The sequence below is a fragment of the Camarhynchus parvulus genome, chromosome 19 (assembly GCF_901933205.1).
Source record: "Camarhynchus parvulus chromosome 19, STF_HiC, whole genome shotgun sequence".
Lineage (NCBI taxonomy): Eukaryota > Metazoa > Chordata > Aves > Passeriformes > Thraupidae > Camarhynchus > Camarhynchus parvulus.
The window spans coordinates 9,117,696-9,144,297 of NC_044589.1; the positions used below are offsets into that span (position 1 = coordinate 9,117,696).

The window sequence follows — 26,602 nt, forward strand, 5'->3', positions numbered from 1 at the left end:
CAGGGCTGTGCTGGAGCCTCCTCTCCCTCTCCCAGCATTGCCCTGAGCTCACCTGTTTCCCTGGAGACCAGCACTTGCAATGAGGGCTATAAATACACACAGTAATTAGGCACCTTCTGAAGCAAACCTTCCACGCCATTTGCCATCTCAGGAATGTTTTAACTTTTGGATTAGAGAATGATCTTGGTTGAAAAAGAATATGAATGCAGCCCTCAGATGGGCTCAGAGCTGCAGTGAGGGAGAACTGTGAGGGCAAAGTGATCCCTGGGCAGGTCACCACTGCTGCCAGGGAATGGAGAATTTTGTCAATGAATCCAGACTTTGCTGCCTGTTCTCCCACTGGGAAAAAAACTTAATATTACTGTGAATCACTATAAAATAAGAAACAGAGATTAAAAACTTATTTCACACAACCTACTGCTAATGGCCAAGGAAAGGCCCTAAAACATCAGCTGATGCTGAAGGAACTGAGCCAGCAGCTGCTCCAAACTTCTGCCTGCTTTGTCAGCTCCTTGCAAAGGCTACAGGATTTACACAATTCCTTTTGCCAAGTCCTGGTGGAGATCTATCAGCATTCAAAGAAGCCATTTACACTTTGTTGAGCTCAGATTATCCACACAGTTCCTATTGATTAAACAGGGAGGTGCAGCTTGTCTGCTAAACAATAAATAATTTATTTTCTGCATAGGTCTGCATAGGTCAGCCTGGACAGGACATGGTCCAGTGGAAGGTGTCAGGAGTAGAATTAGATGAGCTTAAAGGTCCCTTCCAATCCAAACCATTGCAGGATTCTGTGATTTGTTGCCTCCAAGGCAACCAAAACAAACTGGAAAGATGCAGAGGTGTGTGCACATAGACAGATGCAGCAACAATACCTTTTAACTCCAGCAGATTCTCTGTCATATCCTTTAATATTATTTATTTGAACTCTTACATCTTTTCATGTGAAGGTTTCAAGACCCTTTCAAATACTGGTTTTAAATAATGAAATAGTATCTTCAGCAAAATGCTCAATTTTAGGCTATGATTGAAGATACCCATTTACATCAGTGGAATTTCAACTTTGCCAAGCACTGAGTCTTCTCCAGCCAGGAAAAAAGAATTTCTTTTGCACATAGCACTTCGCTAAAGCTTTGGCAGGTTGGGCATTAATGACCACAGAAACAGAAAATTCATATTTAGTTCTTGCTGACCCTTAACATCTGACTGGCACAGTGGTAAATCAAATAAATTTCATGCTAAAAACTAAGATTTCAGGTGCATAGTTAAATACAGCCAGGCAGGGGAGAACAGAGCTTCCCTTGGCTGCCTCTTGGAGCAGACAGAATTTTCAGCAGGTTCCATCAGATCCATGTTTGGTATCCTAGCACAAACCTGCTTACAAGGTACATAGACTGATATCTGCCTTCAGGCCTTGATCTTGCTCCAAAAATTCGTATTCCCAGAGAAAACCACCCCAATAATTAAATATTGAGACACACTATTAAAAACCCCAGTCACTGTTTTCCTGCTGAGTGCACTGGGAAGAACTCAAGACCCTCAACTGTGCAGGGGGCAAGAGATGAAGTCTTCCCTCACAACACAGTTTTAATCCAGCAATGTCATTAACCCTGTTTGGGGCTGAATTTACCTTCAGAATTTCAACCTTCCCTTGCATTGCAGGCTGGAATTGGGAGTTCTGGCAGAAGGGGGTTTTGGGGGAGTGTATTTTAGGAAGAACAAAGGGAAGCAACTTCAATACGAGCCTGAGCAGACTGTGCAGGCAGAATTGGTTTTTGTAAGAACAATATTCCTCTGACAAGGACGTGTAAGTGTCTGCTCTTATCTAACAAAGACCCTTTTGAAGTAGGTGGTTTGGGTGCCAGTGCTGGTGCTCCTGACACAGAAGAAAGGGTGGCTGAATGCAGCAAAAGCTTTGTCTGATCTGCATCACTTTGAACCATAAAAGCAGCGAGAGGGAAAAGAGAAGGGAAGGCAAGTGCTTAATACTGGACAGCGACTTTCTTTAAACCTCCTCCAGTGCCCAATTAACTGCAGCAAACCTCCCCTGCCACAGCACTGGGTGCTGCTGCAAGAGGACCACTGAAGCTGCTCAGTGCCTTCAAACAGATGTAAAGGATAAGTTTGTCTAGAATTTATCCAGCATTTCTTAAGTGGTTACGTTTATTTCTGTAGCATTGGAACTGCTGAGATGCCAGCACAGAGGAGCAGCCATCACTCACCCTGGTATTTATGAAGAATTCATGGGGACAACTCTGCAGACACTCTGGCATCACTCTGAAGCACCATGAATTCCACAATCATCTTTTGGAAAGAGTTGGGAACTTCATTTCCAGTACATTAAGAATGAATGTGGGGTTTTTTGGACATTCAAATTTCTTTTCTACTGAGTATTTAGGAGTACATCCTTGAGTCCATCTTTACAGACTATTTGCCCACAATCTCTGTCAAAGAGGCTACTGAGCAGCTCAGAAAAAAGAATCCAGGAGATTTTATTTAATTCTGGCCCAGCTGAGAAGAGTTGCTGAGATCTGCAGAAGTATTACATCCCCTAACACTGAATTTCTCCAGAAGGAACTCAGACCAAGCCATCCCAGTTCTGGATGATCCTTCTGAAGAGCTCCTGCAGATGGAGCACACACAGAATCCCACTCTGCTGAACACAGCTCCATCCTGGGATTAGCAAATTCTTTTTAAACACTTTCCATGTGATTATGCCTAATGAATAAACAAACACACATTTACGATGGGGAGATGTTACGGTTCAAAAAAGCAATACAACATCTTTCAGCTACCCTTTCTCAAAGCCCTAATAAGCCTGTGCATAAATCAAGCCCTTCCTTGCTTGGATAGCCTCTCACTGAGACATGCCCATGGTGCTAATTCAGAGCAGAAAACACTCTTATTCCAGGCCACTGCAGTGAAGTGACATTTACCTAATGCAGCTATAAATTTCCTGATAATTAGTGGGCAGCTGATGGTGATGCAAACTGACTAGTGCAGCAATGCCAGTCTCAAACTAGCTCTGCAACACCCACAAGTTAATCAGATTTAAACCCAAAAATTCCCAAAATTCTGACTGGTGCAATGGCTCAGGGACAAAGGCTGGTGCCACCGAGCTCCCACCAGTTGCTGTGATCTCTTCATGGTCCAGACACTGCCACTAACGAGATGGAGCTCCCCTGAACACTCAGCTTCTCACATCAAACAGCTCACATGACTTTTCACTTAGCCACAAGTAATCAGCATTTCCTGAATTCTGGATGATTGTGGAGCAAAATGTAGATTAGTTCACTTGGAATTGAAATAATGGAATTTGGAGGGGTACAAAACGGTGCTTTCACAAATAACTTTCAAAAGCCACTTCTAAAATTTCACAGCCAGGTTTGAAAGCTTCTGATGTCAAGCTGGATTTTCAAAGTAAGTAGGTGAGCTATTAAAAAAAAAGTTTTAAAATAAAAGTTAAGAAATCTGGCATCAAACCACACAACCTTTCACTCATCATGAAGTGCACGCTCTGCAGTGCTGCTTCACTCTTTGTCTCTACCCTAAAAAATAATTCAGTTGGACAAAAATACATTAAGGAACCTTAATTTTAGTTTTCTTTTTCCAACCTAAGGCTGGACAACGTTTACATTCTAATACTTTGGAAGTATCAGAATTAGAATCAGACTAAAGAGCAGCCTTAGATGCACAGTGAGTTTATTTAACTCTGCAAGAACTACCATGGAAGCTCAAGTAGCTTCTCAGACAGAGAGAAAACACAGACCCATCCTTTAAAATACTTTCTCAAAACAGTCTTTGACCTTTTGGGTGCATCATGAACGAGGCCAGTCAATCAGAGAAAACCCTTCTCCCTGGTTTTTTTTTTCTTGGATGAACTGTTCCTTTATCACACTATTTTAGGAAGAAAAAAACCTTTTGGCATGATAGGTCAGAATGTTGTTCTAAAGCAAAAGCATGAGCTAAAATTTCATGAGAAAGTTAATTAACATTTGGAAAATACCCTGAAATTCTCCCTGAATGCAAAGGGCCATCCACATCTGTCACTGGTCAGAAGTGTCCAGCTCTGAATGTGATTCCCAAAGGAGGGAACAAGGAGTGCTGGCACAGCTGGCACAGCTGGAGGGGGGGCACAGGGACAGTGCCCAGCACAGCTCCCAGCCCTGGGGGGCAGCAGGCTCAGCTGAGATGCAGGATCACAGTTTGCATTTTCCCAGCTGCGCTTTGAGTTTTGTTTTCCTGTTTTTTGGATAAGCAAGCTCAGAGAGGAGGGATGGACAGGTCCAAGTGGAGCACCCTGTGCTGGGAATTGTCCTCTCTGAAGTCTTGAAGAAGACAGGGAGGACACTGCTCAACCTTCCAGACAGCTCCAAACTGGAGGGGGTGAGCAAGAGCTCCAGGGCAGGGCAGCCCCTCAGGGGGACTCAGAGGAACCTGGTGAGACCCCACAGGACAAGTGCAAAGTGCTGCCCCTTCCCCAGCAGCTCCTGTTGAGGAGCCACAGCTCAGTCCCTGCTGCTCTGAGGAACACTCTGCACCTCACACAGCTCCTCCTGCATCCACAGCATCCTCACACCAGCACAAACCTGACAACAAAGTGCCTGCAGAGATCAGGATGGATTTTAACAGACCCATCTAATCCCTGCATGAGGAATGCACAGACCAATAAAGGCAGGGTGCATTTTTCCACATACTCAGCTTTTACTTCATACACTAATTATAGCTCAGGCTGGTCTTTAAAAGTGGAAAAACCCACAGAATTAAAACCAAAAAAAATTACAATAGGGTGAAATAATTGCATTTATTTTTGTTCGGAATTCCTGATTAATAGAAGTGTCAGACCATACAGAACCTACCAATGTGCTTTTGAGACTCGTCTCTGGTTACATGGCCAACACTAGATAGGAACTTTCTGACCTCTCTGATTTAAAGCCTGGTTTGTAAGCAATACTTTTTGTCATTCTTTTTCCTTATTAAAAAGGGCAGTGTGGAAAAAAGATGATTAAAGATATCAAACAAACACCAAACCTCCTGTGAATGGACTGTTGGAAAATAAAGTACGGTTTAATGACGTGAGAAATTAGATGAAACTGTCAAGTTTAAAGAATCTTAAAATGGTTAACAGGTCAAAACATAAAAACTTCTTTATGTATAGACTGAATATAAAGGGAACATGGTAAGTATCTGCCAAGGGTTAATTGCAACCCTGCATGAAAAGCAGTTAACAAGTGAGAGTTAGAACACCCAGGAGGAAAAGAAAAATTTTTCCAGTGCCATGAGAAATAAACAACAAGGGGGAAATATTTCCTTTGGCCACTGTTACCTCCTCTCCAAAAGCTCAGAGGAGCAGTGGGAATGCCAGGGCCTGGTTTGCTCTTGACTCCCTCTGAAACATTTGTCTTCATTACCACTCTTTTTAATCAGGGCTCCTTCATGAGTGTTTCTGCTGGGCCCCCAGGGGCGGCTCCGGGCTGCGATAAATCAGCGGCCGCACCGCAAGGCACTAATCAGCACTCTCAGGGAAAGAACAACACTCAGTGCAGACCACGAAAGGCTTGCAGGAACCTGAGGGCTCACTGGCCTCAAGGAAGAAGGGCCCACATCAAAATAATCAGCCACTGAACCATCCCTACCTCCTAGGCTTAGCAGGACTTGCTCTTGGAGATCTTATTGAAAAGCTTCCTGCACACAAATTGTTCTCGCTGGATAAAGGGACTTTCTTGATAAAGCTCTCACCCCTTGAGCTTGGTTCCTCTAACTCAGTGGATTGTACTTGTGCCTCCTGCTAGAAAGCATTCAGAGAAACAAACTTGGTAATGGATACCTTGTGCTGCTGTCCTAACATATCTAGAGGGGAAAAAAATCAGTGTACAATGAACTGAAAGAGGAGGAAAAGGAAATGGATAGATGATAACACATTCCCAAGGCACCTCATGTATTACTGCAATGCAAAAAGAAAATATTTTGTCCATTTCTTTTGTTTTCAAAGGTTATTTATAAACACAACGAAACAGATGTCATCTCAAAAAGAAAATATCTGCATAGGTTATCTGTGCTCACACCCATCCCCCTGGATCCAATCCCTTTAAAACTCCTGCATGATGTTCCAACTGCAGAAACAGTTGATATTTCAATAGCTGTTATTATTCCTTAAAATTGTCCAAATCCCCCACGCTGCATCAGTGCTTGCCAAGGACACCACAGAAAAAAGCTGAATGCACACCCAAGCCCTTGTGCCTCCCCCAGCTGCCAGCACCTCTGAGAAATAACCCTGAGCTGTAAAACTGAGCACTGGCACCCAAATTAGCAAACTAAGCATCCTCCCATCCAAGGGCTGTTGAACAAAAATCCCAGAGCAAGCTTTTCCAAAACCACAACTGCAGCCATCCATGGGTTTGGTTTCTTTTCCCTGTTAAGACTCATCTCTATGGTACCTGGAAATCTGGCCCATGGAGATAAAGTGATTGTGGAAAGATCACAGAAAAAAAAAAAGAATCTTCCACTGTTCCTACTTCCAAAGCTCAGGAAGGTCCAGGAATCACATCCCTGCAATGAGCTGACTCCAGCACTGAAATTCAGGCTAATGTAGGAAAATCTTCAGTCCTAAACCAACAAACCAGAATTATTTACTGTTGTGTACTTTCTTTTCTTTTGGGGCTATATAAACTGCAGGATGGATTCACTTTGAGCTGGGGGGTGAAGAGGGTCTCTGGGAGGGTATCAAAAAGCCTCCTCATGACTGTGAGTGGCAGCACCTTGGGCCTGACCTCTGCCAAACTATTCCCAAAGCCACAGAGAGCACCAGTGGGACAGAGCAGCTTCTGACTGAAGGTTTAATCCTGAGCACCAAAAAGGGAAGGAAGGAGAGACAACCTTTGCTGTGAACTCATCGTGAACTTCTGCAGAGTTGCAGGCTCACGCTCAGGTTTATTACCATGAACAGGATAAAATATTTACTGTGTTAATTAAAATTCAAGTAAATAACCTAATTATGCTCGTTAATTAATAGCCATTTGAATTTTGGAGTTATCTAAGTAGCTATTTTCAGATGATTGAAAAGAGCATAGACTATTCAGTTAAGGGGACACGCTGTGCTCCAAAGCCCAATCTTTTGAGCACTATAAATAGGGTGGTTTAGGAAAGTTAGGGCCGGGTTCTATTAGAGGAGCTGCTAAACCAGAGCGTGGAATGCAGCAGAAATATTCCCTCCACCAACAGTGCTCCTTACTTCAAAGAATTCAATATACCCCAGCACTCCCTTCCCAGAGATGAAAATCGTCATTTGAACTTGTCTGGTCCCACTCCACTTAAATGATCCTTTAATTTCCTCTCTGATCCCGAGCCCTCAGGTGCCCGGGGTCGCATGAGGAGTTCACAGCTCCTCTGCTGAGCTCCTGATCCTCTCCCCAGCAGCCCTTTCCTGTCTCGCTGTGCCTTGCGTGCTCCGCGTCAGCTGCCAGCCCCAATCCCTCTCCTGGAACGCCCCTTCCCCCTCCAGCCCGGGCCTGACATCCGGAACTGACTTAGGAAGTGCTCTAATGGTTACCAAATTTTTGGGAACTGCCTCAGCTTTTGGGAGCTGAACATGTGTTCAGTGCAGGCAGCATCCACCGGCACCACTTGACCTCGCGGCAGCCTTCGACTTGCTGATTTTTCTTTTCCTTTTTTTTTTTTTCTTTTATCCCCCCCTCTCTCCTTGAAAAAACAAGAAAACTTTTACCAGATAACACATGATGTAAATGCAAAATTATGTTGTGAAATGACTGCAAACATGCTGTTTTCCAGATGTCTGACGAGACAGTAAAGAAACAGCACAAAGAAGGGTCAACGGTTTCCGTCAGAGACTCTGCTGGGTTCCACGTGAAAAAAAAAACCACCCAAACCCCAACATTCAGGTCTCATAAATTCAAGGGGCTCTGCACAGCTGACAAGCTATTTAGGCTTTAAAAAATAAAACGTGAGGTTGCTCTGTCATCTGCCAAATTTCACTCCATCCATAGGTGGTTAAAAGCCATTTGACTGTTAACATTCTATGAATTTCCTAAACCCATTATTGCCTCAAATGCAAGAGACTGCCTGGGAATCTCTGCTCCTGGGAAAAGCTATCTGAGGTAAGCAGGGCTGCACCCTCTGTTTGCTTATAAACACAAATCTCCCTGCACAAGCCCAAAACTTTGCAGGAGAAAACGATCAAAAAGAGTTGGAAGAAGAGATGAAAGAGCAGAGCAGCTGCCAGGCACTTCCCCTCACCCCCACCACGCCAAGAATGCCTGACTATTGCCACAAGGAAAACCAGCTTTTGTTCTCCAGCAGCTCATCCCAGCTGGTGCCAGAGGCACAGACACATCACCCTCGCAAGCTGGGAGCAGGGGACATCTCTGCATCCACCCATCAGCATTGGCAGGGCTGGAATTCCATTTCTTTCCAACTCTGCTTCCTCTCCCAGGACACAAACCTGTCCTGTTGGGCCAGGCCATCAGCAGCAGGGATTATAAAATTCTCGCTACTCTTTTCTGCTCTCCCCTTTTCCACTAAAACAATTTTTACGGAGTACACGACTTGTGATGGGCTGGGTGATGCTGTTTACAGAAATTCAACAAATTAATCTTGAATTTCAGCACGTTTCTACACAGGAAAACGCCAACCATAATTCACAGACAGCTGTGCCAAAGTGGAAGCTGCAGTTCCAGACCCACTCATTTGTTAGCATGGGATCCACTCCGTGCAGGATCACTTTGGATGCCTTTTAAAGACACGTGGTCATGACATGACCTGGGATGTCTGCATGGTGCCTGCAGCTCAGTGAGCCAGGCTGCTGCTCTGAAGGCAGCACAGCCTCTGTGCAGCTCCAGGCTGCATCCCTGAGGTTCTGGAAGCAAGGAAAGGCATCCCCTGAGATCTCCTACACGAGGATACCACGGTGTGATTCCAGTGAGTTATGGTTTGTCTTTATGTGAAAGCAACACCACTGAAAACATTTTAACTGCAGACAGAGCATCTGTGGATGCCTGTGAAACTCCTGGTTCTGTTCTAGATGCACTGATCAATTCCCCTGCAGACAAACCCCAAGCCCACAATGAATTAATTCGCTGCATTCAGCAGCCAGCAATAGCCAGTAGTTGGCAGCACGGTCCCTCCACCTCAGCCACAAGCCTTGGGGAAATCTCCCCTGGCTGGCAGAAATCTGCATCTGACAGTATTTTAGGAACATATTTGTTCTCCCTCCCTGTAGTAATCAGGATAAAAAGTTCATGTGCTCTGCCTGCCTCTGACAAAGCAGGATGTTCCTCTTCCAGGAGAGTCTGACACAAGAGGAGCTGGGTTTCCCTGTGTTACTGAATCAATAAAATCCACAGCTTGTCTTTTTCTGTGTTATTACAGCACTAAAATATTGCAGGAATTGAAATATGTACTTAATTTTATTTACAGTGAAGGAAATCATTCATTTGGTGGGGAAAGAGTTAATAAGGAAGAAAATCACACACAGTGCGTGTTAAAGGTTAGAGGAATAATCAGTCATTTGAAAAACACTACATAAACATTTTTCCGGATGCAATTTTCAGTCCAAGGATACATTTCCCAGTAGAAATCAGCAGCTAAAAAGGAAATCATTTAGTCTCCATAAGTGCCAAATTGTATCCTGATTTTTCCTGGTCTGGCTCAACTTTCAAAACTAGTGGTTCAACTTCTGCAATCTTTCACCCAATGACTATATAAACACATCCTTATAAGACAGACATAATCCTTGGGTGGGCCAATTTATGTTGGATTATGAAAATACTTAAAGTACAGAATCATATAATGACTGTTGTCCTTTGGTTTCCACTAAAAGGAAAAAAAAACCCTCCAACACAGACAGTCTCTGCTCCTTCCAAGGGCTCTCCACGACAGTCGTCTCTGGCAACTGTGTCAACATCTTCTGAAAGTGATTAGGTACCACTCCATTTATTATTTAGTTATCACAAGCTCTGTTTTAATGACACCTAATGTGACATGTATCTATTTTGAGCTTTCACGTGCAGAAGGAAAAAGAAAATAATCCCTGGCAAATTGTCTGCACGTCAACGTGGTGAGTCCCTGCTGCACGAGGGGAGGGGAGGGGGCAAGTTGTTCCCCACCCCAGGCAGAAAAACAGTTCTCACTCTCAAAAATCCTCTGGCTACTCTCTGTTTGGTTAAAGGTTATATAAATAGTAGCTTTAAGAAGGATAAAACAATCTCCATACAAAGCAAACATATTCATTGGTAATTTATTGCTGCCTGATGCACATATACACATACCCAAGTATAGATGTTAAATCCAAAAAATTATCTGTTCCTGCCTGCTTGTGCTTTCAGCGATGGAACTGAGGAACAATGGAAACTTTTATTCTTTGTGGAAAGGTAAATTCTGTTTTTTCACTTCCCCTCTGAAACTCTAGAGTTTTTACAGGCAACTACAAAAGTCAGCGTGTTAAAGCCAACAGTATCCCATCTTCAACACTTCCATGTGGTAGAACAAAACTTTCCTTTCCCTCCAATGTATAAAGTTATGTGAAAGAAGACATTTTTTTTCAAGTCTACAGAGAGTAAAGAATAAATTATAGCGATAAGATCTGGAAAAGTTTGGTTGGAAGTTAAGAGATTTTCACATCTGTGTCTACACATCCATGTCTTGGGAATAATGTATCTCGAGTACCAGTCACATAAAAATGCAAGAAATTGCTCCTCTCTCAAAGGCAGCCAAATCATTCATTGTACTCATGTCTACACTTTGACTGGTAGCTTCCAGCAGAGATTTGAGCTAGCAAACAACAAGGTTTCCCCCTGATTTCAAACCCTGCCTGTTTAACGTGTGTCTGCATTAAAAAATACATAATTAGTAACATATACACAGCTTAATTCACCATGGCATTATTCCCTCTTTGAGCTGGAATAAGTTAATTTATTCATGCTGTTCAAACATAAACTGAGTGATAGTGCAGGGACTGCGCCTGTAACGCCACTGATTTATATCCCTGCAGCCAGTGACCATCCTTCCCTCTGTTTCTGAGGGCTTTGGGGTTCTCTGCTTTTCCAGGCAGATTCTCACACTGTGCTGTGAATACCAGCCCAGTGTGATGTCAGCAAGAGCTGAGAAATTACTGCTCATTTATTGAAACAAACGTGGCACAGCCTTTCCTGCCTGGTGCAGAACACTTGGGTGCAGCCCAGAGCAGGAACAGGAGGAACTGAGCTGTTTGAAATGCTCCTCAAAGCTTTCCTGAGCCAGCTCAAGACGGGAGGACAGCTGAAAATGAAGCGAAAACGTGCAGCCTAACCCTGTATGGGCATTGCCCCCTGCCCACTACAGCTGCTCAGGTAACAGAAACACGATGCACACCTTGACACACATTCCACAGCTTTATTTCCATAAAGAATAAAATTATTTCAGCCATCAAGACTCCAATGCTTTCCTCTGGCTGTATAATATGTATGATTTATTTACACAGATTATATGATGAACTTGTAATTCACAGATATTAATATTAATTAACAAATACATCATATTCCACAGAATACACACTGAGATCCTCCAACAATGAAATGTCAGTACCTCAGATGCTCACTTTATCCTTAATTTTTGACAGGGCAAAACATTCCAACAGGTTCAGCAGGGCAGAATTGTAGCAGGCACACTAAGAAAAGCCCCAGCAGCTCTTTGAGGCACAAAAGAAAAGTTTTTGTTCAAAATGAAGAATTTCTGGCTGACATATTTCACGTTCCTTTTGGATTTAAAACACCCTTCTCTGAAAGCCACCATTATTTCCAAGTGAAGAAAGAAAAGGGAATTTGCCCCATTTCTCCCCACTCCTCACTCTGCCATTGTCCCCTGTATCTATTTCCAGGAAGCCAGATTCATTAGGGTTAATCTGCCTACTAAATGAATAAACAAAGGATTTCTCTGTCACTGAGGGGCCAGGTGAGCTGATATCATCTTCTAACCCAGAAAATCACCCACAAAAATACAGAGCAGGAAATTACCTGCTGCAATCCCACACCTGGGATCATTTGGCAAGTGCCTTAGAAATGTTGAGTAGATGACTGAAATCAAACTAATTATGTGGGGGTTTTTTAATGCAGATCTTCTATCAGGAGGGGAAAAAAAAAGGCCTTTCTGAAAATGTGATGTAAAAAGGTCTCGAATGTCTTGGTTTACCTCACTTACTAAAAATGCAGAGAACTTCCCTGGATGAAAATGTTACAGGATTTGTGAAATTAAAATATTCTGCTTCTTCACTAATGACAGTCACCTCTGGCTGTCTCCAGCAGTGCCCACACTGCACAAACAGCCAGGTTTACAAACTGCTGCTGTGAGAATCTAAAGAAAGATACAGAAATAGGGTTCTAATGGAGCTGACATAAATAAAATTCCTAACACCACAACATCCACCTGCCCAGGGAACTCCTCACCCAGACCCAGCTCCAGGAGCTGTCAGTCCTCACATTTCTGGTGGGTCCCAGCTTTGGGAGCTGACACCTGGAGGAGGAATGGAGATCTGGAAAAGGTTCAGATTTTACTTTCTAGATCTTTGCTTCTTGTGGAGGAGTAAATCAAACCATGGGATGGTCTGGGTGGGAGGGGACCTTAAAGATCATCAATCCCCACCCCCTGCCATGGGCAGGAACATCTTCCACTACCCCGGATTGCTCCAAGCCCTGGACACTTCCAGGGATGGGGCAGCCACTTCTCCAGGCAAATACTGACAGGTACCAGGAGTAGGAAGAGAGGTTGGGGGAATTTACCAAAAAACTCCAAAGATGAGACAGGAAAAAGAATTCCTTCAATGCAGGGTGTGAGCTGGGCATGTGTTAGAGCAGAAAAGGAGCCAACACAGGGATTAAGAATTACAGAAAACACCGTGACAAAGGTGAAGATGTGCTCAGCAGCTGTGACTGGAGGCAAGAAAAACTGATGGAAAATGAAACAAAAATGGGAGAGGTCCCAGGATTGAAAGAAAGAAGGCACAGCTGAGTAGAAACATAGGCACAGAGCCCAAAATTCAGAGCTTGGCAATGCTATGGAGGAAGAAAGGGCAGGATTTGAAGCTTTGGGCTGAATGCTGCTCCCAAAATTACCCAGCAAAGTGCTCCCTTCCCTCCTGCAAACATGGATTCCATTTGATGTTCCTTCTACAGCAAGCAAGAAGAGATAAATTAAAGCTGAGAACCTAGAGAGGGCTTTGATCCTATTGCCTGCAAATATGTATAAGGATATTTTCTCCAGACATACTTGTGCTATATATGGGAACCAAATGCTGACTAATCATACAAACCTTCTGGTGCCTGAGCACAGCTGGGATCTGCACAGAACACTGCCACAAGGGCCCAGGAAAATGGGGAAAACCAAGAAGATTGCTGAGAAAGAGGAGAAAATGGTGATCAAAGGCACTGGAGGCCCCATCAGACAAGAGGCAGAGTTTCAGGCTGGTGAGCTTTAAGATCCAATTGACACATTTATTCTTGTATTACTGAACTTCAACAGGCCAAGTCATGATTATCCCTTTTCCAAGAGAAAAAGGATCCTATCTGAGACCTGCTGACTCAGGACAGCAGTAATGGGATGCAAAAGGCTGAATTTTGGTTTATTGGTTTATAGATAACACCAGCTGGCAGGGATGGAGCCATTTAGAGCTGTTTATCAGGACATGGCCTCATGTTCCAGGCACAGGCAGGGATGGGATGGGGACAGAAGGTCAGATGTGGCATTGTCACTGTGCTGATGGCCAGGGCACAGTCAGGGCTTCAGAGCTTCAGTGTGCTGAGGATATGGGGGTTTCATTTCTCTAGGTACTCCTTATCCTCTGAAGTGGGAGAAATACCAACCCAAAGAGCAGCATCAATTCTTGCTTTTCACTTAAAGTGCTCATCAGTGTGGCATAGCTAATTAATGCTTTCAATAGGTGTTAAAAATTCCTGGGCTGCAAGGCAGTAAATGCATTATGAGCAGGCAAAGGCAAGTGGCTCCAGTTTAGAGGCACAAAGGTGAGATAATGGCCTTCCACATCACTGAACTGTCAACCTCATTTAGCACAAAGCCTGGCATCTGGAGATTTCAAATCATACAGCCGTTTAAAAATATATAGAATGTTAAATTAAATGACAAACACGGGACATGTCACCTTTTACAGGCAGAAATGTAAAACCAAAGCATATGTTCTCCAACTGGATTTGCTTCAGGATCAGCAATATTTTTGTAACCTCATTAGTTTCTTGACTTGGTTTTAAACATGCAAGGATGGATATACAAATAAGTTACAGGTCCTCCACGTGACATCCTCAATTATAAGTCAATCTTTACCAGCAAAGTAAATTAAGAACTGGAAGTTTAACTCTTGTGGAAGGTGAAGACAATGAGGAAAAATTTCTGCAAGCTGTTAGGGATGAAACATCCTCTAAATCCAAGAGATGATTGCAAATATCCCGGTTTCAAACCTACATTTACAAGCACACCCTGTGGCTCTGTGTGTGTCAAACTGGCCCTGCCATTCCCAGGGCTCAGAGGCAGCAATGGACCCAAGCTCTGGCTGTGTGACAGAGCCCAGGCTGTGGCTGGCTCCTCCCAGGGCAGCTCTGGGTGCCATCGTGTCCTGTCACCTCTCTGGTGGCAGCGCCACACCAGGGCAGCTCTGTGGGACAAGGGGAAGGTGACAAACCCCAGTGTCCAGCACCATTGGGTACCTCTGCATGGTGCTGCTGCTCTGCACAGCCCAGCTCCATGATCCCCAGGCAAAGGGGACACCGCTCACCTGTCCCTGGCAAAGGGGACACCCCTCACCTGTCCCTGGCAAAGGGGACACCGCTCACCTGTCCCCTGTGCCAGGTCCCTGTCCCCCCTGAGCCGCGACCCAAGCGGGCGCTCTCCCTTCACGCCTTGCACAATCCCTCACTGAAGGGTTATTAAAAGGCCAGAACTGGGCCAATAAAGCTGATTTTATTTGTTCATGCACAGCAGTGGGGGAGTGCTGCCTGCTGATGGCACTAAAGAAACCATCCCACCTCCAGTCCAAGCTCCTTGTCAGCTCCTGCTGCAGGAGGGCAGCAGCTCAGTTTAACAGAGCAGTGCTGGAAATGGTCACATCAGGCAGAGCTGGTGCCCCTCCACCTTCCCCTCCTCAGCCCCCAGCAAAAACCATTTTATAGCATGGAGAATATTTGATACCACCTAATGATCTGCAATTAATAATCTCACTGAGCCCTGACCACCTTCCTCTGCAGGAACTGTATGACCAGCACAAACCAACTGCAGGAGAATTTAATTTTTTTTTTGGTCAGGCAGATTCACAAAGTTTCAATCATGTTTCATTGGAGAGAAAGAAAAAACGTGAGCCAAACTTTGAAATTAAATCATGAAATAGTGAAGCACTGCTGGCAGTTCAGCTTACTGGGCATCAAAGTTTAAACTTTGCTTTCAACCTCAGTTTTCCAAACATGCTGTCACTCACCATAATATGGGTTAAAAATAAGAGAAAGCAAAGATGAAATGTAAATGATTTAAATGCATGCATATGTTCTTTTGTAAAATGCATAATGCAGCTGCAAGATTTTTCCTCATATTTTGGACACAAATCAAGGGGGAAATGGTTCACTTACAATACAGTGAATTTTTTATCTAACTTCAGTGCTAAGATGCAGCTCCCTGCAAGCATTTCTCTGTATACTGAGTGTTGCTTTGCTTTTATTTGGTTTTTTTCCCTAGAGTTTAAATACAAACACCAAAACCAAAAGACTACCAGAGCACTTTTTGCTTCTCCAAATTCTCTCACAGCAACTTTCTGCTTGTTAAAAATCCATCAGCAACACAAAAACTTTGCAGATGATCTATGGCCATTTACACAAGTAAAATCATCCTTATTTTTAAAATATATTTTAAGTGATGGGCAAAAAGTAGAGTACTCAGTGGTTTGCTCAGTAAACAACAGAGGCAGGGAGCAGGGAAAGGAGTCCCTGATTGTCACCTTCCTCCTCCTCAGCTGCTCTGGGGTGCAAGGAGAGTCCTGGAGGTGCCAACCTCCAGCTCTGGGGCTTTTATTCCTGCATGGACAGCCCACCTGGGATGTCCTCCTTCCAAAGGGAACATGGAGTGTCTGAGGGAGCACATGAAGCCCTCAGAGTTAAACCTGGTGCTGCTCCCCTTGTGGAGGTGAGAACAAGCAGTCAGTAAAGACAGAAACCTTGTTTTCTGTGTGCCCTGCTTGTCCTCACCTCCAGGTGAAAATCTCAATTAATGGGAATTGCAAGGAGCTAGCAAGATTCTTACTGCAACAGTGCTTTTTTGTTTTTTTGCATCAAGGTAAAATTAAGTAGGTAGGATTTTCCTGGAGTGAATAGTCAGGATTCTTTGCAGTGTCCCAAAATTGAAAGATGCGACAAACGTGTCATTTCTCACACCAACAGCACCAAGGAAAGGCAGCACAAAAAGGGATGGCAGAGGCAGCTCCCCCAACTCCCACTCCTCCAAGCTGTGCCAGAGCCTCACAAAGCCAGCAGCTCTCCTGCAGCCCAGGTGGGCTGTGCCACAGCGCCAGGCAGGGAGCCCTGCTCTGAGCAGATGTGAGGGAGCTCCAGGGCAAGCAGCTGTGCAGAGCCCCAGGCTGCTCCACACCAGGCACAAAGGGCTGCCCTGCTGCTGCTGCTGCTGCAGGGAAATGCCAGGGAGGAAAGGCTGGGCAAGCCTGGGATTTCAGGAGAGGATGCTCTGCACCCCAGCTGACCTGGGGACATGGGGTTTTTGATAGCACTATTACAATCACAGAGCTTATAAAATGTATTTGGAAAGGTTTGTGTGTTGGTTTTGGGATAGGATACCAAGGCTTCAGGAATCCACTCTGAGGCCTTAAATCTGTGGCCAAACTCCAGCAGAAACCATATGTTGTTCATAGCAGCACCTTTTGCTTTTCCCCTGCTCCATTTTCCAGGCCTGCACGGAGCAGAGCCTCGGGTCACCAGGGCTCAGGGAGCACCTCTCACCTGGAGAGATCCCAGAACAATGGTGCCAATAACCCCAAACCTGTTTTCTGTCCTTGCTGAGTGTGCCCTGCTTGTTCTCACCTCCACAAGGGGAGCAGCACCAGGTTCAGGTCAGGGAGTGCTGGGCTTCACATGAGACAAGAGACTCAGACTCCTCCCTTTGGAAGGAGGACATCCCAGGTGGGCTGCTCCAAGCAAGAATAAAAGCCCCAGAGCTGGAGGTTGGCACCTCCAGGACTCTCCTTGCACCCCAGAGCAGCTGAGGAGGAGGATGGTGACAATCAGGGGCTCCTTTCCCTGCTCTCTGCAGCAGCCACTTGCTGGCACCAGCTTTGGCTTTTCAGAGCTCTCCAGCCAGAGCTGGAGCAGTAACCAGCACCCAATTTAGCCTGGGTTGTAATAAAAAGTGAAAGTTAAAAGCAATGCAAGCAGCAGATAAAGAACTATTAAAATCTGACTGGGGTGATGCCAGGGATGGAGTCCAAGGCAGGGGAGGAGCCACAGCTCCAAGCCAATGGCTATCCCACAGTGGGGGATAATTAAGGAAAACAAAATATTTTCCATCTGTTTCTTTACCCCTTACGTCACCAAGGCAATAAAATATATACACAAGTGAGCACCAACAGGCTGTATTTCAACTTAAATATAAATATTTATTCCCAGCAGAGAACATCTTTACTCCAGTGAGTAGCCAGGGTGAGGAGGCTGTGACTGGAACACCCTCAAGGTATTAAACTGCACCTTGGAGTAGATGAAATGCCTGGCTAATTTATCATGCCAAACAGCTCAGTTTTATGTGTCATATCCCCAAATCCACACTTCTGCTCACTCATCCTTATCACACTCTAATGGACAACTGCTAAAACCTGCTCCTTTTGGATTAACAGTGGTGAAAATAAGTGCTTATGCTGCTATTACATTAAAAATTACAGCAGGAGGAAGCTGAAAGACAAAAGGAAGGGTCTGCAGAGCCCTGAGGACAAGGGCTGATGTTCTGGAACACCTCCTGAATAGAGGGCAGGACAAGCTGGAGGATCGCAAGAGGATCAGAACCAGAATCCTGATGGCTGAAACCATTAACATCCAACAGAGACTGCAGGCCAAAGTGGCAACAAGGAATAATGAAGCCTATTTAGATGGTTTTCAAAGCAAACATGGGAAATGGTGAGCAAATACTTTGAAAGATAAAGCCTAATTAATGAAATGACTAAATAAAAATGTCTCTATTATAAACTGATTACAAATAAACCTTTCCTTGAAACAATACTCCCTCCAAGATCCAAATACTCTTTTAATTTGCACATCCATTTTAATGCCATTTCAAGCAGTCTAGATTAATAGATGAGCTTAGAATACGTTACAAGCTTATAAAAATATAAAGATTTGCAAAATGCTTCCTTTAAGCAGTGGAGGAAAAGAGCAGAAATGTCAATGCACACGCTGCCTGCAAATACCAGTGGTGTGTTATTTCTGTGCAATCTCTCAAAACACAAGTACAGACACTGAGGTTTCTGGATCTCTTGTAAGTTTAACAGTAGCTGGGAGCTCTTAGATCTCCAGCTATAATAAATATTGTATCCTACAGGAGCCCGTCGGGAATCTCAGCTCATGTGTTGCTCCACAGAAGATTGTGGTGTCAGATATAATTAGAATCAACACTTCCCACTTCTTCAGAGCTTTAAAGCTACCTACACACAGCATTAACAGCTGCTAATCAAAGATAATTGATTAGGGGCACATCAGAATCTCATATTAAGGATGAGTTTTTGTTACCTAGCACAAAACACCCAGGATAACAAGATTATTTTTCCCCCCTAAATAAACCCATGGCATTTCTGTGCTCACACCATGCTCTAGCCCAGTGCAATTTTTCAGCTGATGCGAACTGAAGGTGCCTTCCCCAACTGGAAGGTGGAGGCTCACACTTGAGCAGTGAGACACTGCAGGGGCTGCACTAATGGAGCCCTGAACACACGTCAGGCAGGTTGTGTGACACAGGAACAACTGTCTGGGAGCAGCAGCACCGTGCCAGGGACCATTATCAGGGCCCCGGGGGCCCCACTGCAACTTATCTTCCTGGGGAAGGAAAACCTCACTCCCCTGGCTTTGGTACCATGCTGGGGAGGTCACAGGTCCCTCAGGGAGCTGGGACACCAACACAGGAACTGCTGGGCCAAAAATCACCTGTGACAGGTGAACAAGGAGAGCAGCACCTCCAGGAACCTCAACCGCTTAAAGCCAAATTCCACCCAACACAGCAGGGCCTAGAAATTGCTGAGTTTTGATTTTCATTCCCACCACTGAAATCAGTGGTTTTGAAGCTGATACAGGTTTGGTTTGAACTGCAACCATCTCAGAAGAGATAAACTGCTTCAATCACTATCAGACTGCTCAGCTGTACCACAGGCACACTGGGATGAGGAGTCTCCTCTGTCCCTTGCAGAGCAAAGCTGCCCCACATCACCACACTGTGCTGTGGGGAGTGAGCTGCCACCTCCAGAACTGACTAAACCACCCACAATCATCACAGGGTGGAAAATTAAATCAGCGTCTAATGATTCTGCTGCCTTTCACTCACTGCTCCCATGCCTGTCCTCTCCAGTGTACTTCTCCTGCCTCCAGAAAACACCCACCAGTGTTTGAAGACATTAATGCTGCTCCATGGATCCCTGCAGCTGAGTCTTTTCCCAGTCCAGGCAGTGATCCAGCAGCAAGTGCCCCATCAGTAGTGTCAGGTCATTTCAATTTCTCCTCACATCTCCCCAGTCTATAGGGCATGGCTGTTTGCAGATGTAATCATGAACACTGCACTGGCATCTTGCAGCCTGGTGGAGTCAGTTCTGTCTTAAGGCTCTCTTCAAAAATCATCAGATAACATTTTCTCAAATTAGATGAAATAAATCAAGTTGAAAACATTCTAAGTACCAGGATTTTGCATTATGCAGCTCATGCACACACACACTTAGCAAGGCAGATGAGCTGGATGGAGAGAGCAGGAGCACATGTGAGGAAACAAAGATACCTGAGATATCCCACATGCTGTCACCAGTCAGGGAATAATGCACAAAATGTTATGCAAATAGGTAACATAATAAGCATTTTAAATAGATACATTAACAGGATCAGCACAGAAGTTATTCCAGGAAAGAAACATAACTTAAAGTCATGTAAATTCAGGCTGACAGGATGAGTAACTACAAACCAAGCAGTGCTGGGTTGGTTTTTCTGTGTTACTGAACAGGTGATGCCCCCTAAGAGCAGCTTGTTCTCTGCCCATTATTAAAACCTCTCAATTACTGTGAAGAACGGCCCAGGGGCCAAACCCCTTCCTTGCCTTCAAAGCTCAGCATTATCCTGTGCAGCCCGGAGTGCAATCTCTATCTGCCACAACAAACCACCTTTATCCCAGGCAGGTAATTACAGGTTCAGGTCAAGGACTGCACCCGGATCCATTTCATGGCAGGGAGCTCAGCAGCCCTGACACCCGAGCTCCTGCAAGGGGAGCCCAGCCCTGCCTCAGCCTGGCATTTATTGCCTGTGGCAGCAGGGACAGCCTGGGAATTCACAATGCTGGTGACTTCATCTGCCAGCTGCATTCACACATCTTTACTACCTGAATAACTGAGCTGCATTGCTCCCAGGCAGCACTTTGTGCTCTACAGCGTTTGGGAATAAATATTTGATTGTGCATACAACAGAAAGGAGCTCAGATGGTTTAAGGTGTGACAGCAGAAGTGTTTATTAAACTCCAAGTGAGAGCATTGCTGGACAGTAAAAATTTGTCCCGTGGTCTCTGCCTCACAGGTGTGGTGATGAACAATAAAAGGACAACTCCCTCCCCCACAAAGCCCCAGTCAATTCTTCTGTTCATAAACCCTCTGCAGGCAGAACTCTCTGTCCATGACCAGCCAGTCACACACAGAAGAGAGGGAAGTACTAAATTACAAGCTGGTTTTAAGTGGGCATTGATTGAAGTAACCAGAAGAGAGCTGAGTATTGTCAGTGTTTCATACATCAGTAATAAACAATCTTCATTAAAAAATGATGTGTGCATCCCCCTGCAGCACAGCACTCACCAGGTTTCAGATGAGAACATTAAAGTTCCCCGCACCCCACACACAATTAATGAAGAAAAGAATCCTCAGGATCTTTTACTTCTACAAATTAATTTTATTCATTAAATAATGCCATTCACTGAAATCCTTCCCACTCAATTTCTCCATTTATTCTAGGCAAGAAAGAAATAGATTTATGATTCTATTCTGTGACCTCCTCCCAGCAGGAAAGGAAGAGGTTGATGCAAAGAAAGCGATTAGACAATTCCTCTGTCAGTGTCCTCATCCTGCACTAGCAATGCAACCAAATCATTACTTGGCTGATGGGTAAGTGTCCAAAAGCTCTTTGTGTGAGGGAACAAACAAGGCCTTCCATAGACAGACACACAGATGCAGCCACTTCTCTTTAATGAGCAGGACTGAGTCACTGAGCACACCTGAGGACCTGAGCCCACACCTGGGTGCAGCTGAAGGCAAACACTCAGTGCAGCTGTGTGGGCAAACTCCCTGACCAGCAACTGCTGCAAAATCCTTTCCCTGGAGCTTTTCCAGCTCTGGAAGCTCGGAGCTGACTGTACAGATATCCTAACCTGCCCACACCCCTCATTTCTGCATCACTCATTATTCAGAGAGCCCCAGCAGGTTTGTTTTTTCAGATATGTGACACATATGATGTATGTCATTCCTCCAAAGGTCACAGAATGAAAATTCAGAGAGGTTTCTGGTTGGTGTGGGTGTGTAAAGATCTGACCTTCAGCTGCAGCATCACCTGCACACAGGAGGACTCTTTAAGGTTCCTTTTTCATTTCTGGGCTCATAAACAGAACCTGACTCACTAAGGCTTAACCCAAAGCCAAGCCCAGAGCCTGAGCGCACCTGTGGGGAGGAGGGACAGACAGACAGACACCCTCTGCCTGCTGCACACAGTGAGCAGCTCCTGCCTGTGCAGAGGTTCTGCTGCTGCATTATCACCAAAGGCTTCCTACTTTACAGAGATTTAAGCTCACTGTTGTCCCCTTTTAACATTTCCAACTGCCAATCTGGAGCAGCATCTGGAATTACAGTGCATTTCATCCTTCAGGGCATATTCTCTGTGATGCATATGACTCAAATATGTGCATTGAGGGACAAGTGTCCAGTTGCTTTAGGTGACTGAATTTTTGCAAACTTTTCTTGAAAAAAATAAACCAGAGAAGAGTCTTAGGAGAATTTTGAGTTGAGAGAACCAAACTGTAATATACATTTTAAAAACATATCCAAGTAACATTTACAGATTCAGCCACCCACCTTGAGAATGCCACTGTAAATTTTCATTATTGATTAACAGCATTAGAGTTTTGCACTTTTTAAATGAAGACTTTTCCAAGTGATCCTATGAGATTGTCCTTAGCACACCACAGTTTCACAGACACATGAGGAAAAAACCACGCTTAAAAAAAAATAAAAGCACACAAACTGCTTAATAAATGCAACAACAGAATTGTCACCAAAGGGGGAGAGGGAAGGAAGCTATTGGGGATGGCAGAAGGATAATGGAGATGATAAACACGTACTTGGAGTCTTTTGATAGGAAGGAGAAGTGATGAGTCAGATAAGCAGAGGCGCCACACGGTTGCATCTCCAAGCAACAGGCAATCAAAGCTCCAGATAACATCTTCATAAAGTGCAACAGGCCCCAGTGCAGGGCCAGAGCTCAACAATCACTTCCTGGTTCAGCTCAGGGAGGAGAAATTTATGACCTACTTAAAAATCCTTCAAACCTAAAAATGTCTTTTCCATAAAGAACATCAGTAACGTGGGAAGAGCAGGAAATGAGAATACTCAAAGTGGTGGACTGGAACACAGAAAGTCAATGCTGTACATGAGTGGTGTTAAAACCAAACCCTTCCCATCCACAGCTGAGATTAATGGTGTTTTCTGTACATCTCAGAGGTGGGAGGAGAAGAAAATAAGCATTGAATACTCTTCATTCCTTTGCTGGGCCCTGTTACAAATACAGTTTGAAACCTCAAAACCAGTGTATCTATTTGCCTTGTGTCTCCTTTACTCTGTAACAATTCACACCCCTAAACCATCACACAATGTAGGCTCTGAACCCCTAAGTTCTGCATGGGAAAGAGTGAGGATCAGGCAATACAAAAGCTGCAAAGAGATGCTAAAACCCCTGAATCAAAAATCAATTCCAACCCAACCTGTCTGGATGAAGTAAATAAAATTCTGCCATCAGCATGTCCCTGACAAAAGCCATGTATTGTTTACAAGAAACTTATGAAGTGTTATAACCAAACTGAGTCACTGCTGCACAGTAAATATATTTTCAGTGTCCTAACAATGTATACAATGGATTTTGGCAATTTTAATATAGACACACATGTTAAAGGCATTACAAATGAGGCTTCATCACATTCACATGAGTCAGTTCATATTAAAGCCCCATCCACACCTGAGGAGAAGCTGTTCAGCACGGAGGAGGCACAGCCCTGTGTGTCCATTGTTTCTGCTGTGGATGGAGGAGCACAGCTTTAGGAGGTGCTGCAGTTACAGAATGATCACATTTCAGAATTACTGCACATCCCTGTTACAGGTGAAGGCACTGCTCCTACACAGGAGGGAAAAATCCCCACCCTGATAAAGCTGATATCTCTCTCTGTATCAGCTGATAGTGAGGCACAGCTCTGCCATTAATCACTCTGAATCTCAAGTGTCACAAATACAGCCTGAAGCTCTCCTGTGATTCCAACTTGGAACCTTTTAGGAGCAATAAGCATAGATGAACTACGCAAAAAAAAAAACCCAAACCTCATAACTGATGCATTAATATTTTCTCCTGTATCAAACAATTATTTTCAAAATTACTTTGCCATGTAGTAAAACAAACAAAATTCCCCTTCAATAACCAACACCAGATGTTTGTCTAAGCTCAACAGGAATTAATTTAACAACTTTTAAATATTTGAAATGGAATTTAAAAGGACAATTCTCAATATCCAAAGTAAATGTGGTTGCTATTGAACTCTGTTATAAACACATATATGAAATATCCTGTAATACCCAAATAAATTCATTTGGCAAACAATGAAGAATCTTGGACTCAGCATTTATTTCAAACAGCAAACAGAGTCTGAAACAGGAGCTTTTATTTTAACTCTCTTTAAACCAACCTTCAGAAACCCCTTTCTGTATGTGTTACAGTCTCTTTTTACAGTTTAACCTCAATCCAATCAGGAGTCTCCAGGGATTTTCAAATCACTGAAGATTAAAATCCTCTCCGACTTGACTGTTTGACTAATGCTGTGTGTTTAATAATTCTACTTGTGAGAGATTTTATTTGACAAAATCCTGCTGTGTGGACCCTCAGACACTGCACAGCTGCAGTGGAACATAAAGCTCTGCTGCTGCCCTTGTTTCTTTAGACAGGCTATTCCCCAGCACTGAGGGGAACAGAGAGCTTTATAGTACATCTATTACTCTGTTGATATTAACACAACCACTGTAGTATTAAATCTACACACTCTTTTCAGAGCAGAGCAGTGAAAATGTGCCTATTACACAAACATAGATAAACTCCCCTGTTGTCCCAACTGCTCACAGAAATCAATTACATTTATGATTACATTTCAATGAAAGCTACTCTATAAACGAGATGGAATTGTAATATTCTATGCTTTAGGCATTCATTAATAAAAGCATTTCAGTGTTAGTATTTGTAAATGTTCTGCTTTTTAGTTTAGGCAATTTTTAGCATTCTATAGCTCATGTTAAACTTTACATAAATACGTGTCCAGACCTTACCACAATGCTGTAACTTCACATTTGAGTGGTAAGAGGAGGGGGATATAAAAGTCATCATTACGGCAGGATTGAGTATTTGTATGAGACAGCACTTACCCTGTGGTGCAGAATATCAGGACAACTTTGATGGCAACAATTAGTACACATATTACCAGCCAAAACCAAAGAGCAGGTTGATGATATGGAGCAGAAAATGAGGGTGTCCCTACCTGAAGTAGCATCGATGACCGTGGAGACGCCGCGGCGGTCGGCCGCGGGCCGCGGGGACCCCGGCATGCTGACGGGCTCCGAGCGCACCGGCTGGATCCTGGGGAGCACACACACATCACAGTGAGCCAGGCTGGAGAGCACCCTGAACATCACCCAGTCCAACCCATGGCCTGCCACCTCCTCATCCACGGCACTGAGTGAGCCAGGCTGGAGAGCACCCTGAACATCATCCAGTCCAACCTACAACCCAACACCTCCTCATCCACTAAACCATGGCACTGAGTCCACACAAATCACAGTGAGCCAGGCTGGAGAACACCCTGAAGGTCATCAAATCCAACCCATGACCTGCCACCTCCTCACCAGCTAAACCACAGCACTGAATGCCACCTCCAGTCCTACTTCGAACAGGTCCAGGAGTGGTGACTCCACGCCTCCCTGGGCAAACGATTCGCGGCCACCACCTGGCCGCAATCCCACCCAAACGAGAATCACCTGGGACAAGCAGCAATCTCATTGTGAAATGGCTTAAAAGCCGTTGGAAAGTTCTGGTTTCCCTTGATTGGCGCAGCTGAGATTGGGGTAATCTGTCCAGAGAATCAAAGTGGGTATTCCCAAAGAATGGCTCAGATGGGAGCTCTCAGGAAGTCTCAAAGGAAAAAAAGAAAAAGCTCACCCTACCCAAACTTGGTTAAAAAGCCTCCATTGCCCTCCTCAATGGCAGAATTTTAAAGACCCATTTGTAATAGTTGATTCCTTTTGTAACATAGATCTGTATTATTTCTTTTTATTTCTGCTTTCTTTTGGCATGTGCATTCATATTTATATTTTAAAAAAAAATCGACAGCTACATCCTTACTTGTGGCAGTAATTACACACAAGGAGAATTCACACATTTCAAACCCATGGATTTCCAGTCCAAGGACAATCTGCCCACTTTTCGTGGGACAAGTCATATGATCCATCTCTCTTGCTTTACTCCTAAGAGTTTCAGATGCAGTCCCAAACAATCCAAGTCCCTACCACAGAACTTTGGACTTCAAATCACATGCAGAGTCAGGAGCATGGAAACTTGTTAAATCTGGAGTTACTGGGCAGGACACAAACACTTGGAGCATAAATCTTTTCTACAAATCCCCAGTAAATGTAAACCCACAGTTACCTTCACTCTCCTTCCTTCCCTTCCCTAAGCCCACCCCCTGTCCCCATTTCCAAATCAGCTAATGGCCAAAACCAGATGAATTAAATACATGAAAAAGAATTACAAGGAAAGAAAAAAAGGAGTGGGAAAAAATAAAAACAGGGAGGAGGAAAACATTCCAGGAGTTCACTTACTGTTCCAACACACTGACCGCTGTCTAAATTCATGGCACAAAGCTCCCACTCACATCTGAGAAAATGAATTTATTAAGCAATGCAGAAACTGTGAAAGGCAAGAGGACACTGAGCAAGGCCAGCAGACTTTGTGCTGTCTTTGCCTGCCATGTGCCCAAGAAGGGACAGCAAAAGGAATCTGAGCTGCTCGGCCTGGATGGATTTTTCTCACTGGTGCAT

General features: G+C 44.3%; 1 protein-coding gene across 7 annotated transcripts in view; it reads right to left on the reverse strand.

The window, feature by feature from the left end:
• Window positions 1-26,602, reverse strand: part of BCAS3 (BCAS3 microtubule associated cell migration factor) — a 293,628-nt gene that overhangs the window by 146,610 nt on the left and 120,416 nt on the right. For all 7 annotated transcript variants that reach the window (XM_030962763.1, XM_030962761.1, XM_030962765.1 and 4 more), the window contains exon 22: window positions 25,048-25,145. In XM_030962763.1, the coding sequence (XP_030818623.1) occupies window positions 25,048-25,145 (98 nt within the window). The remainder of the gene's footprint in view (window positions 1-25,047; window positions 25,146-26,602) is intronic.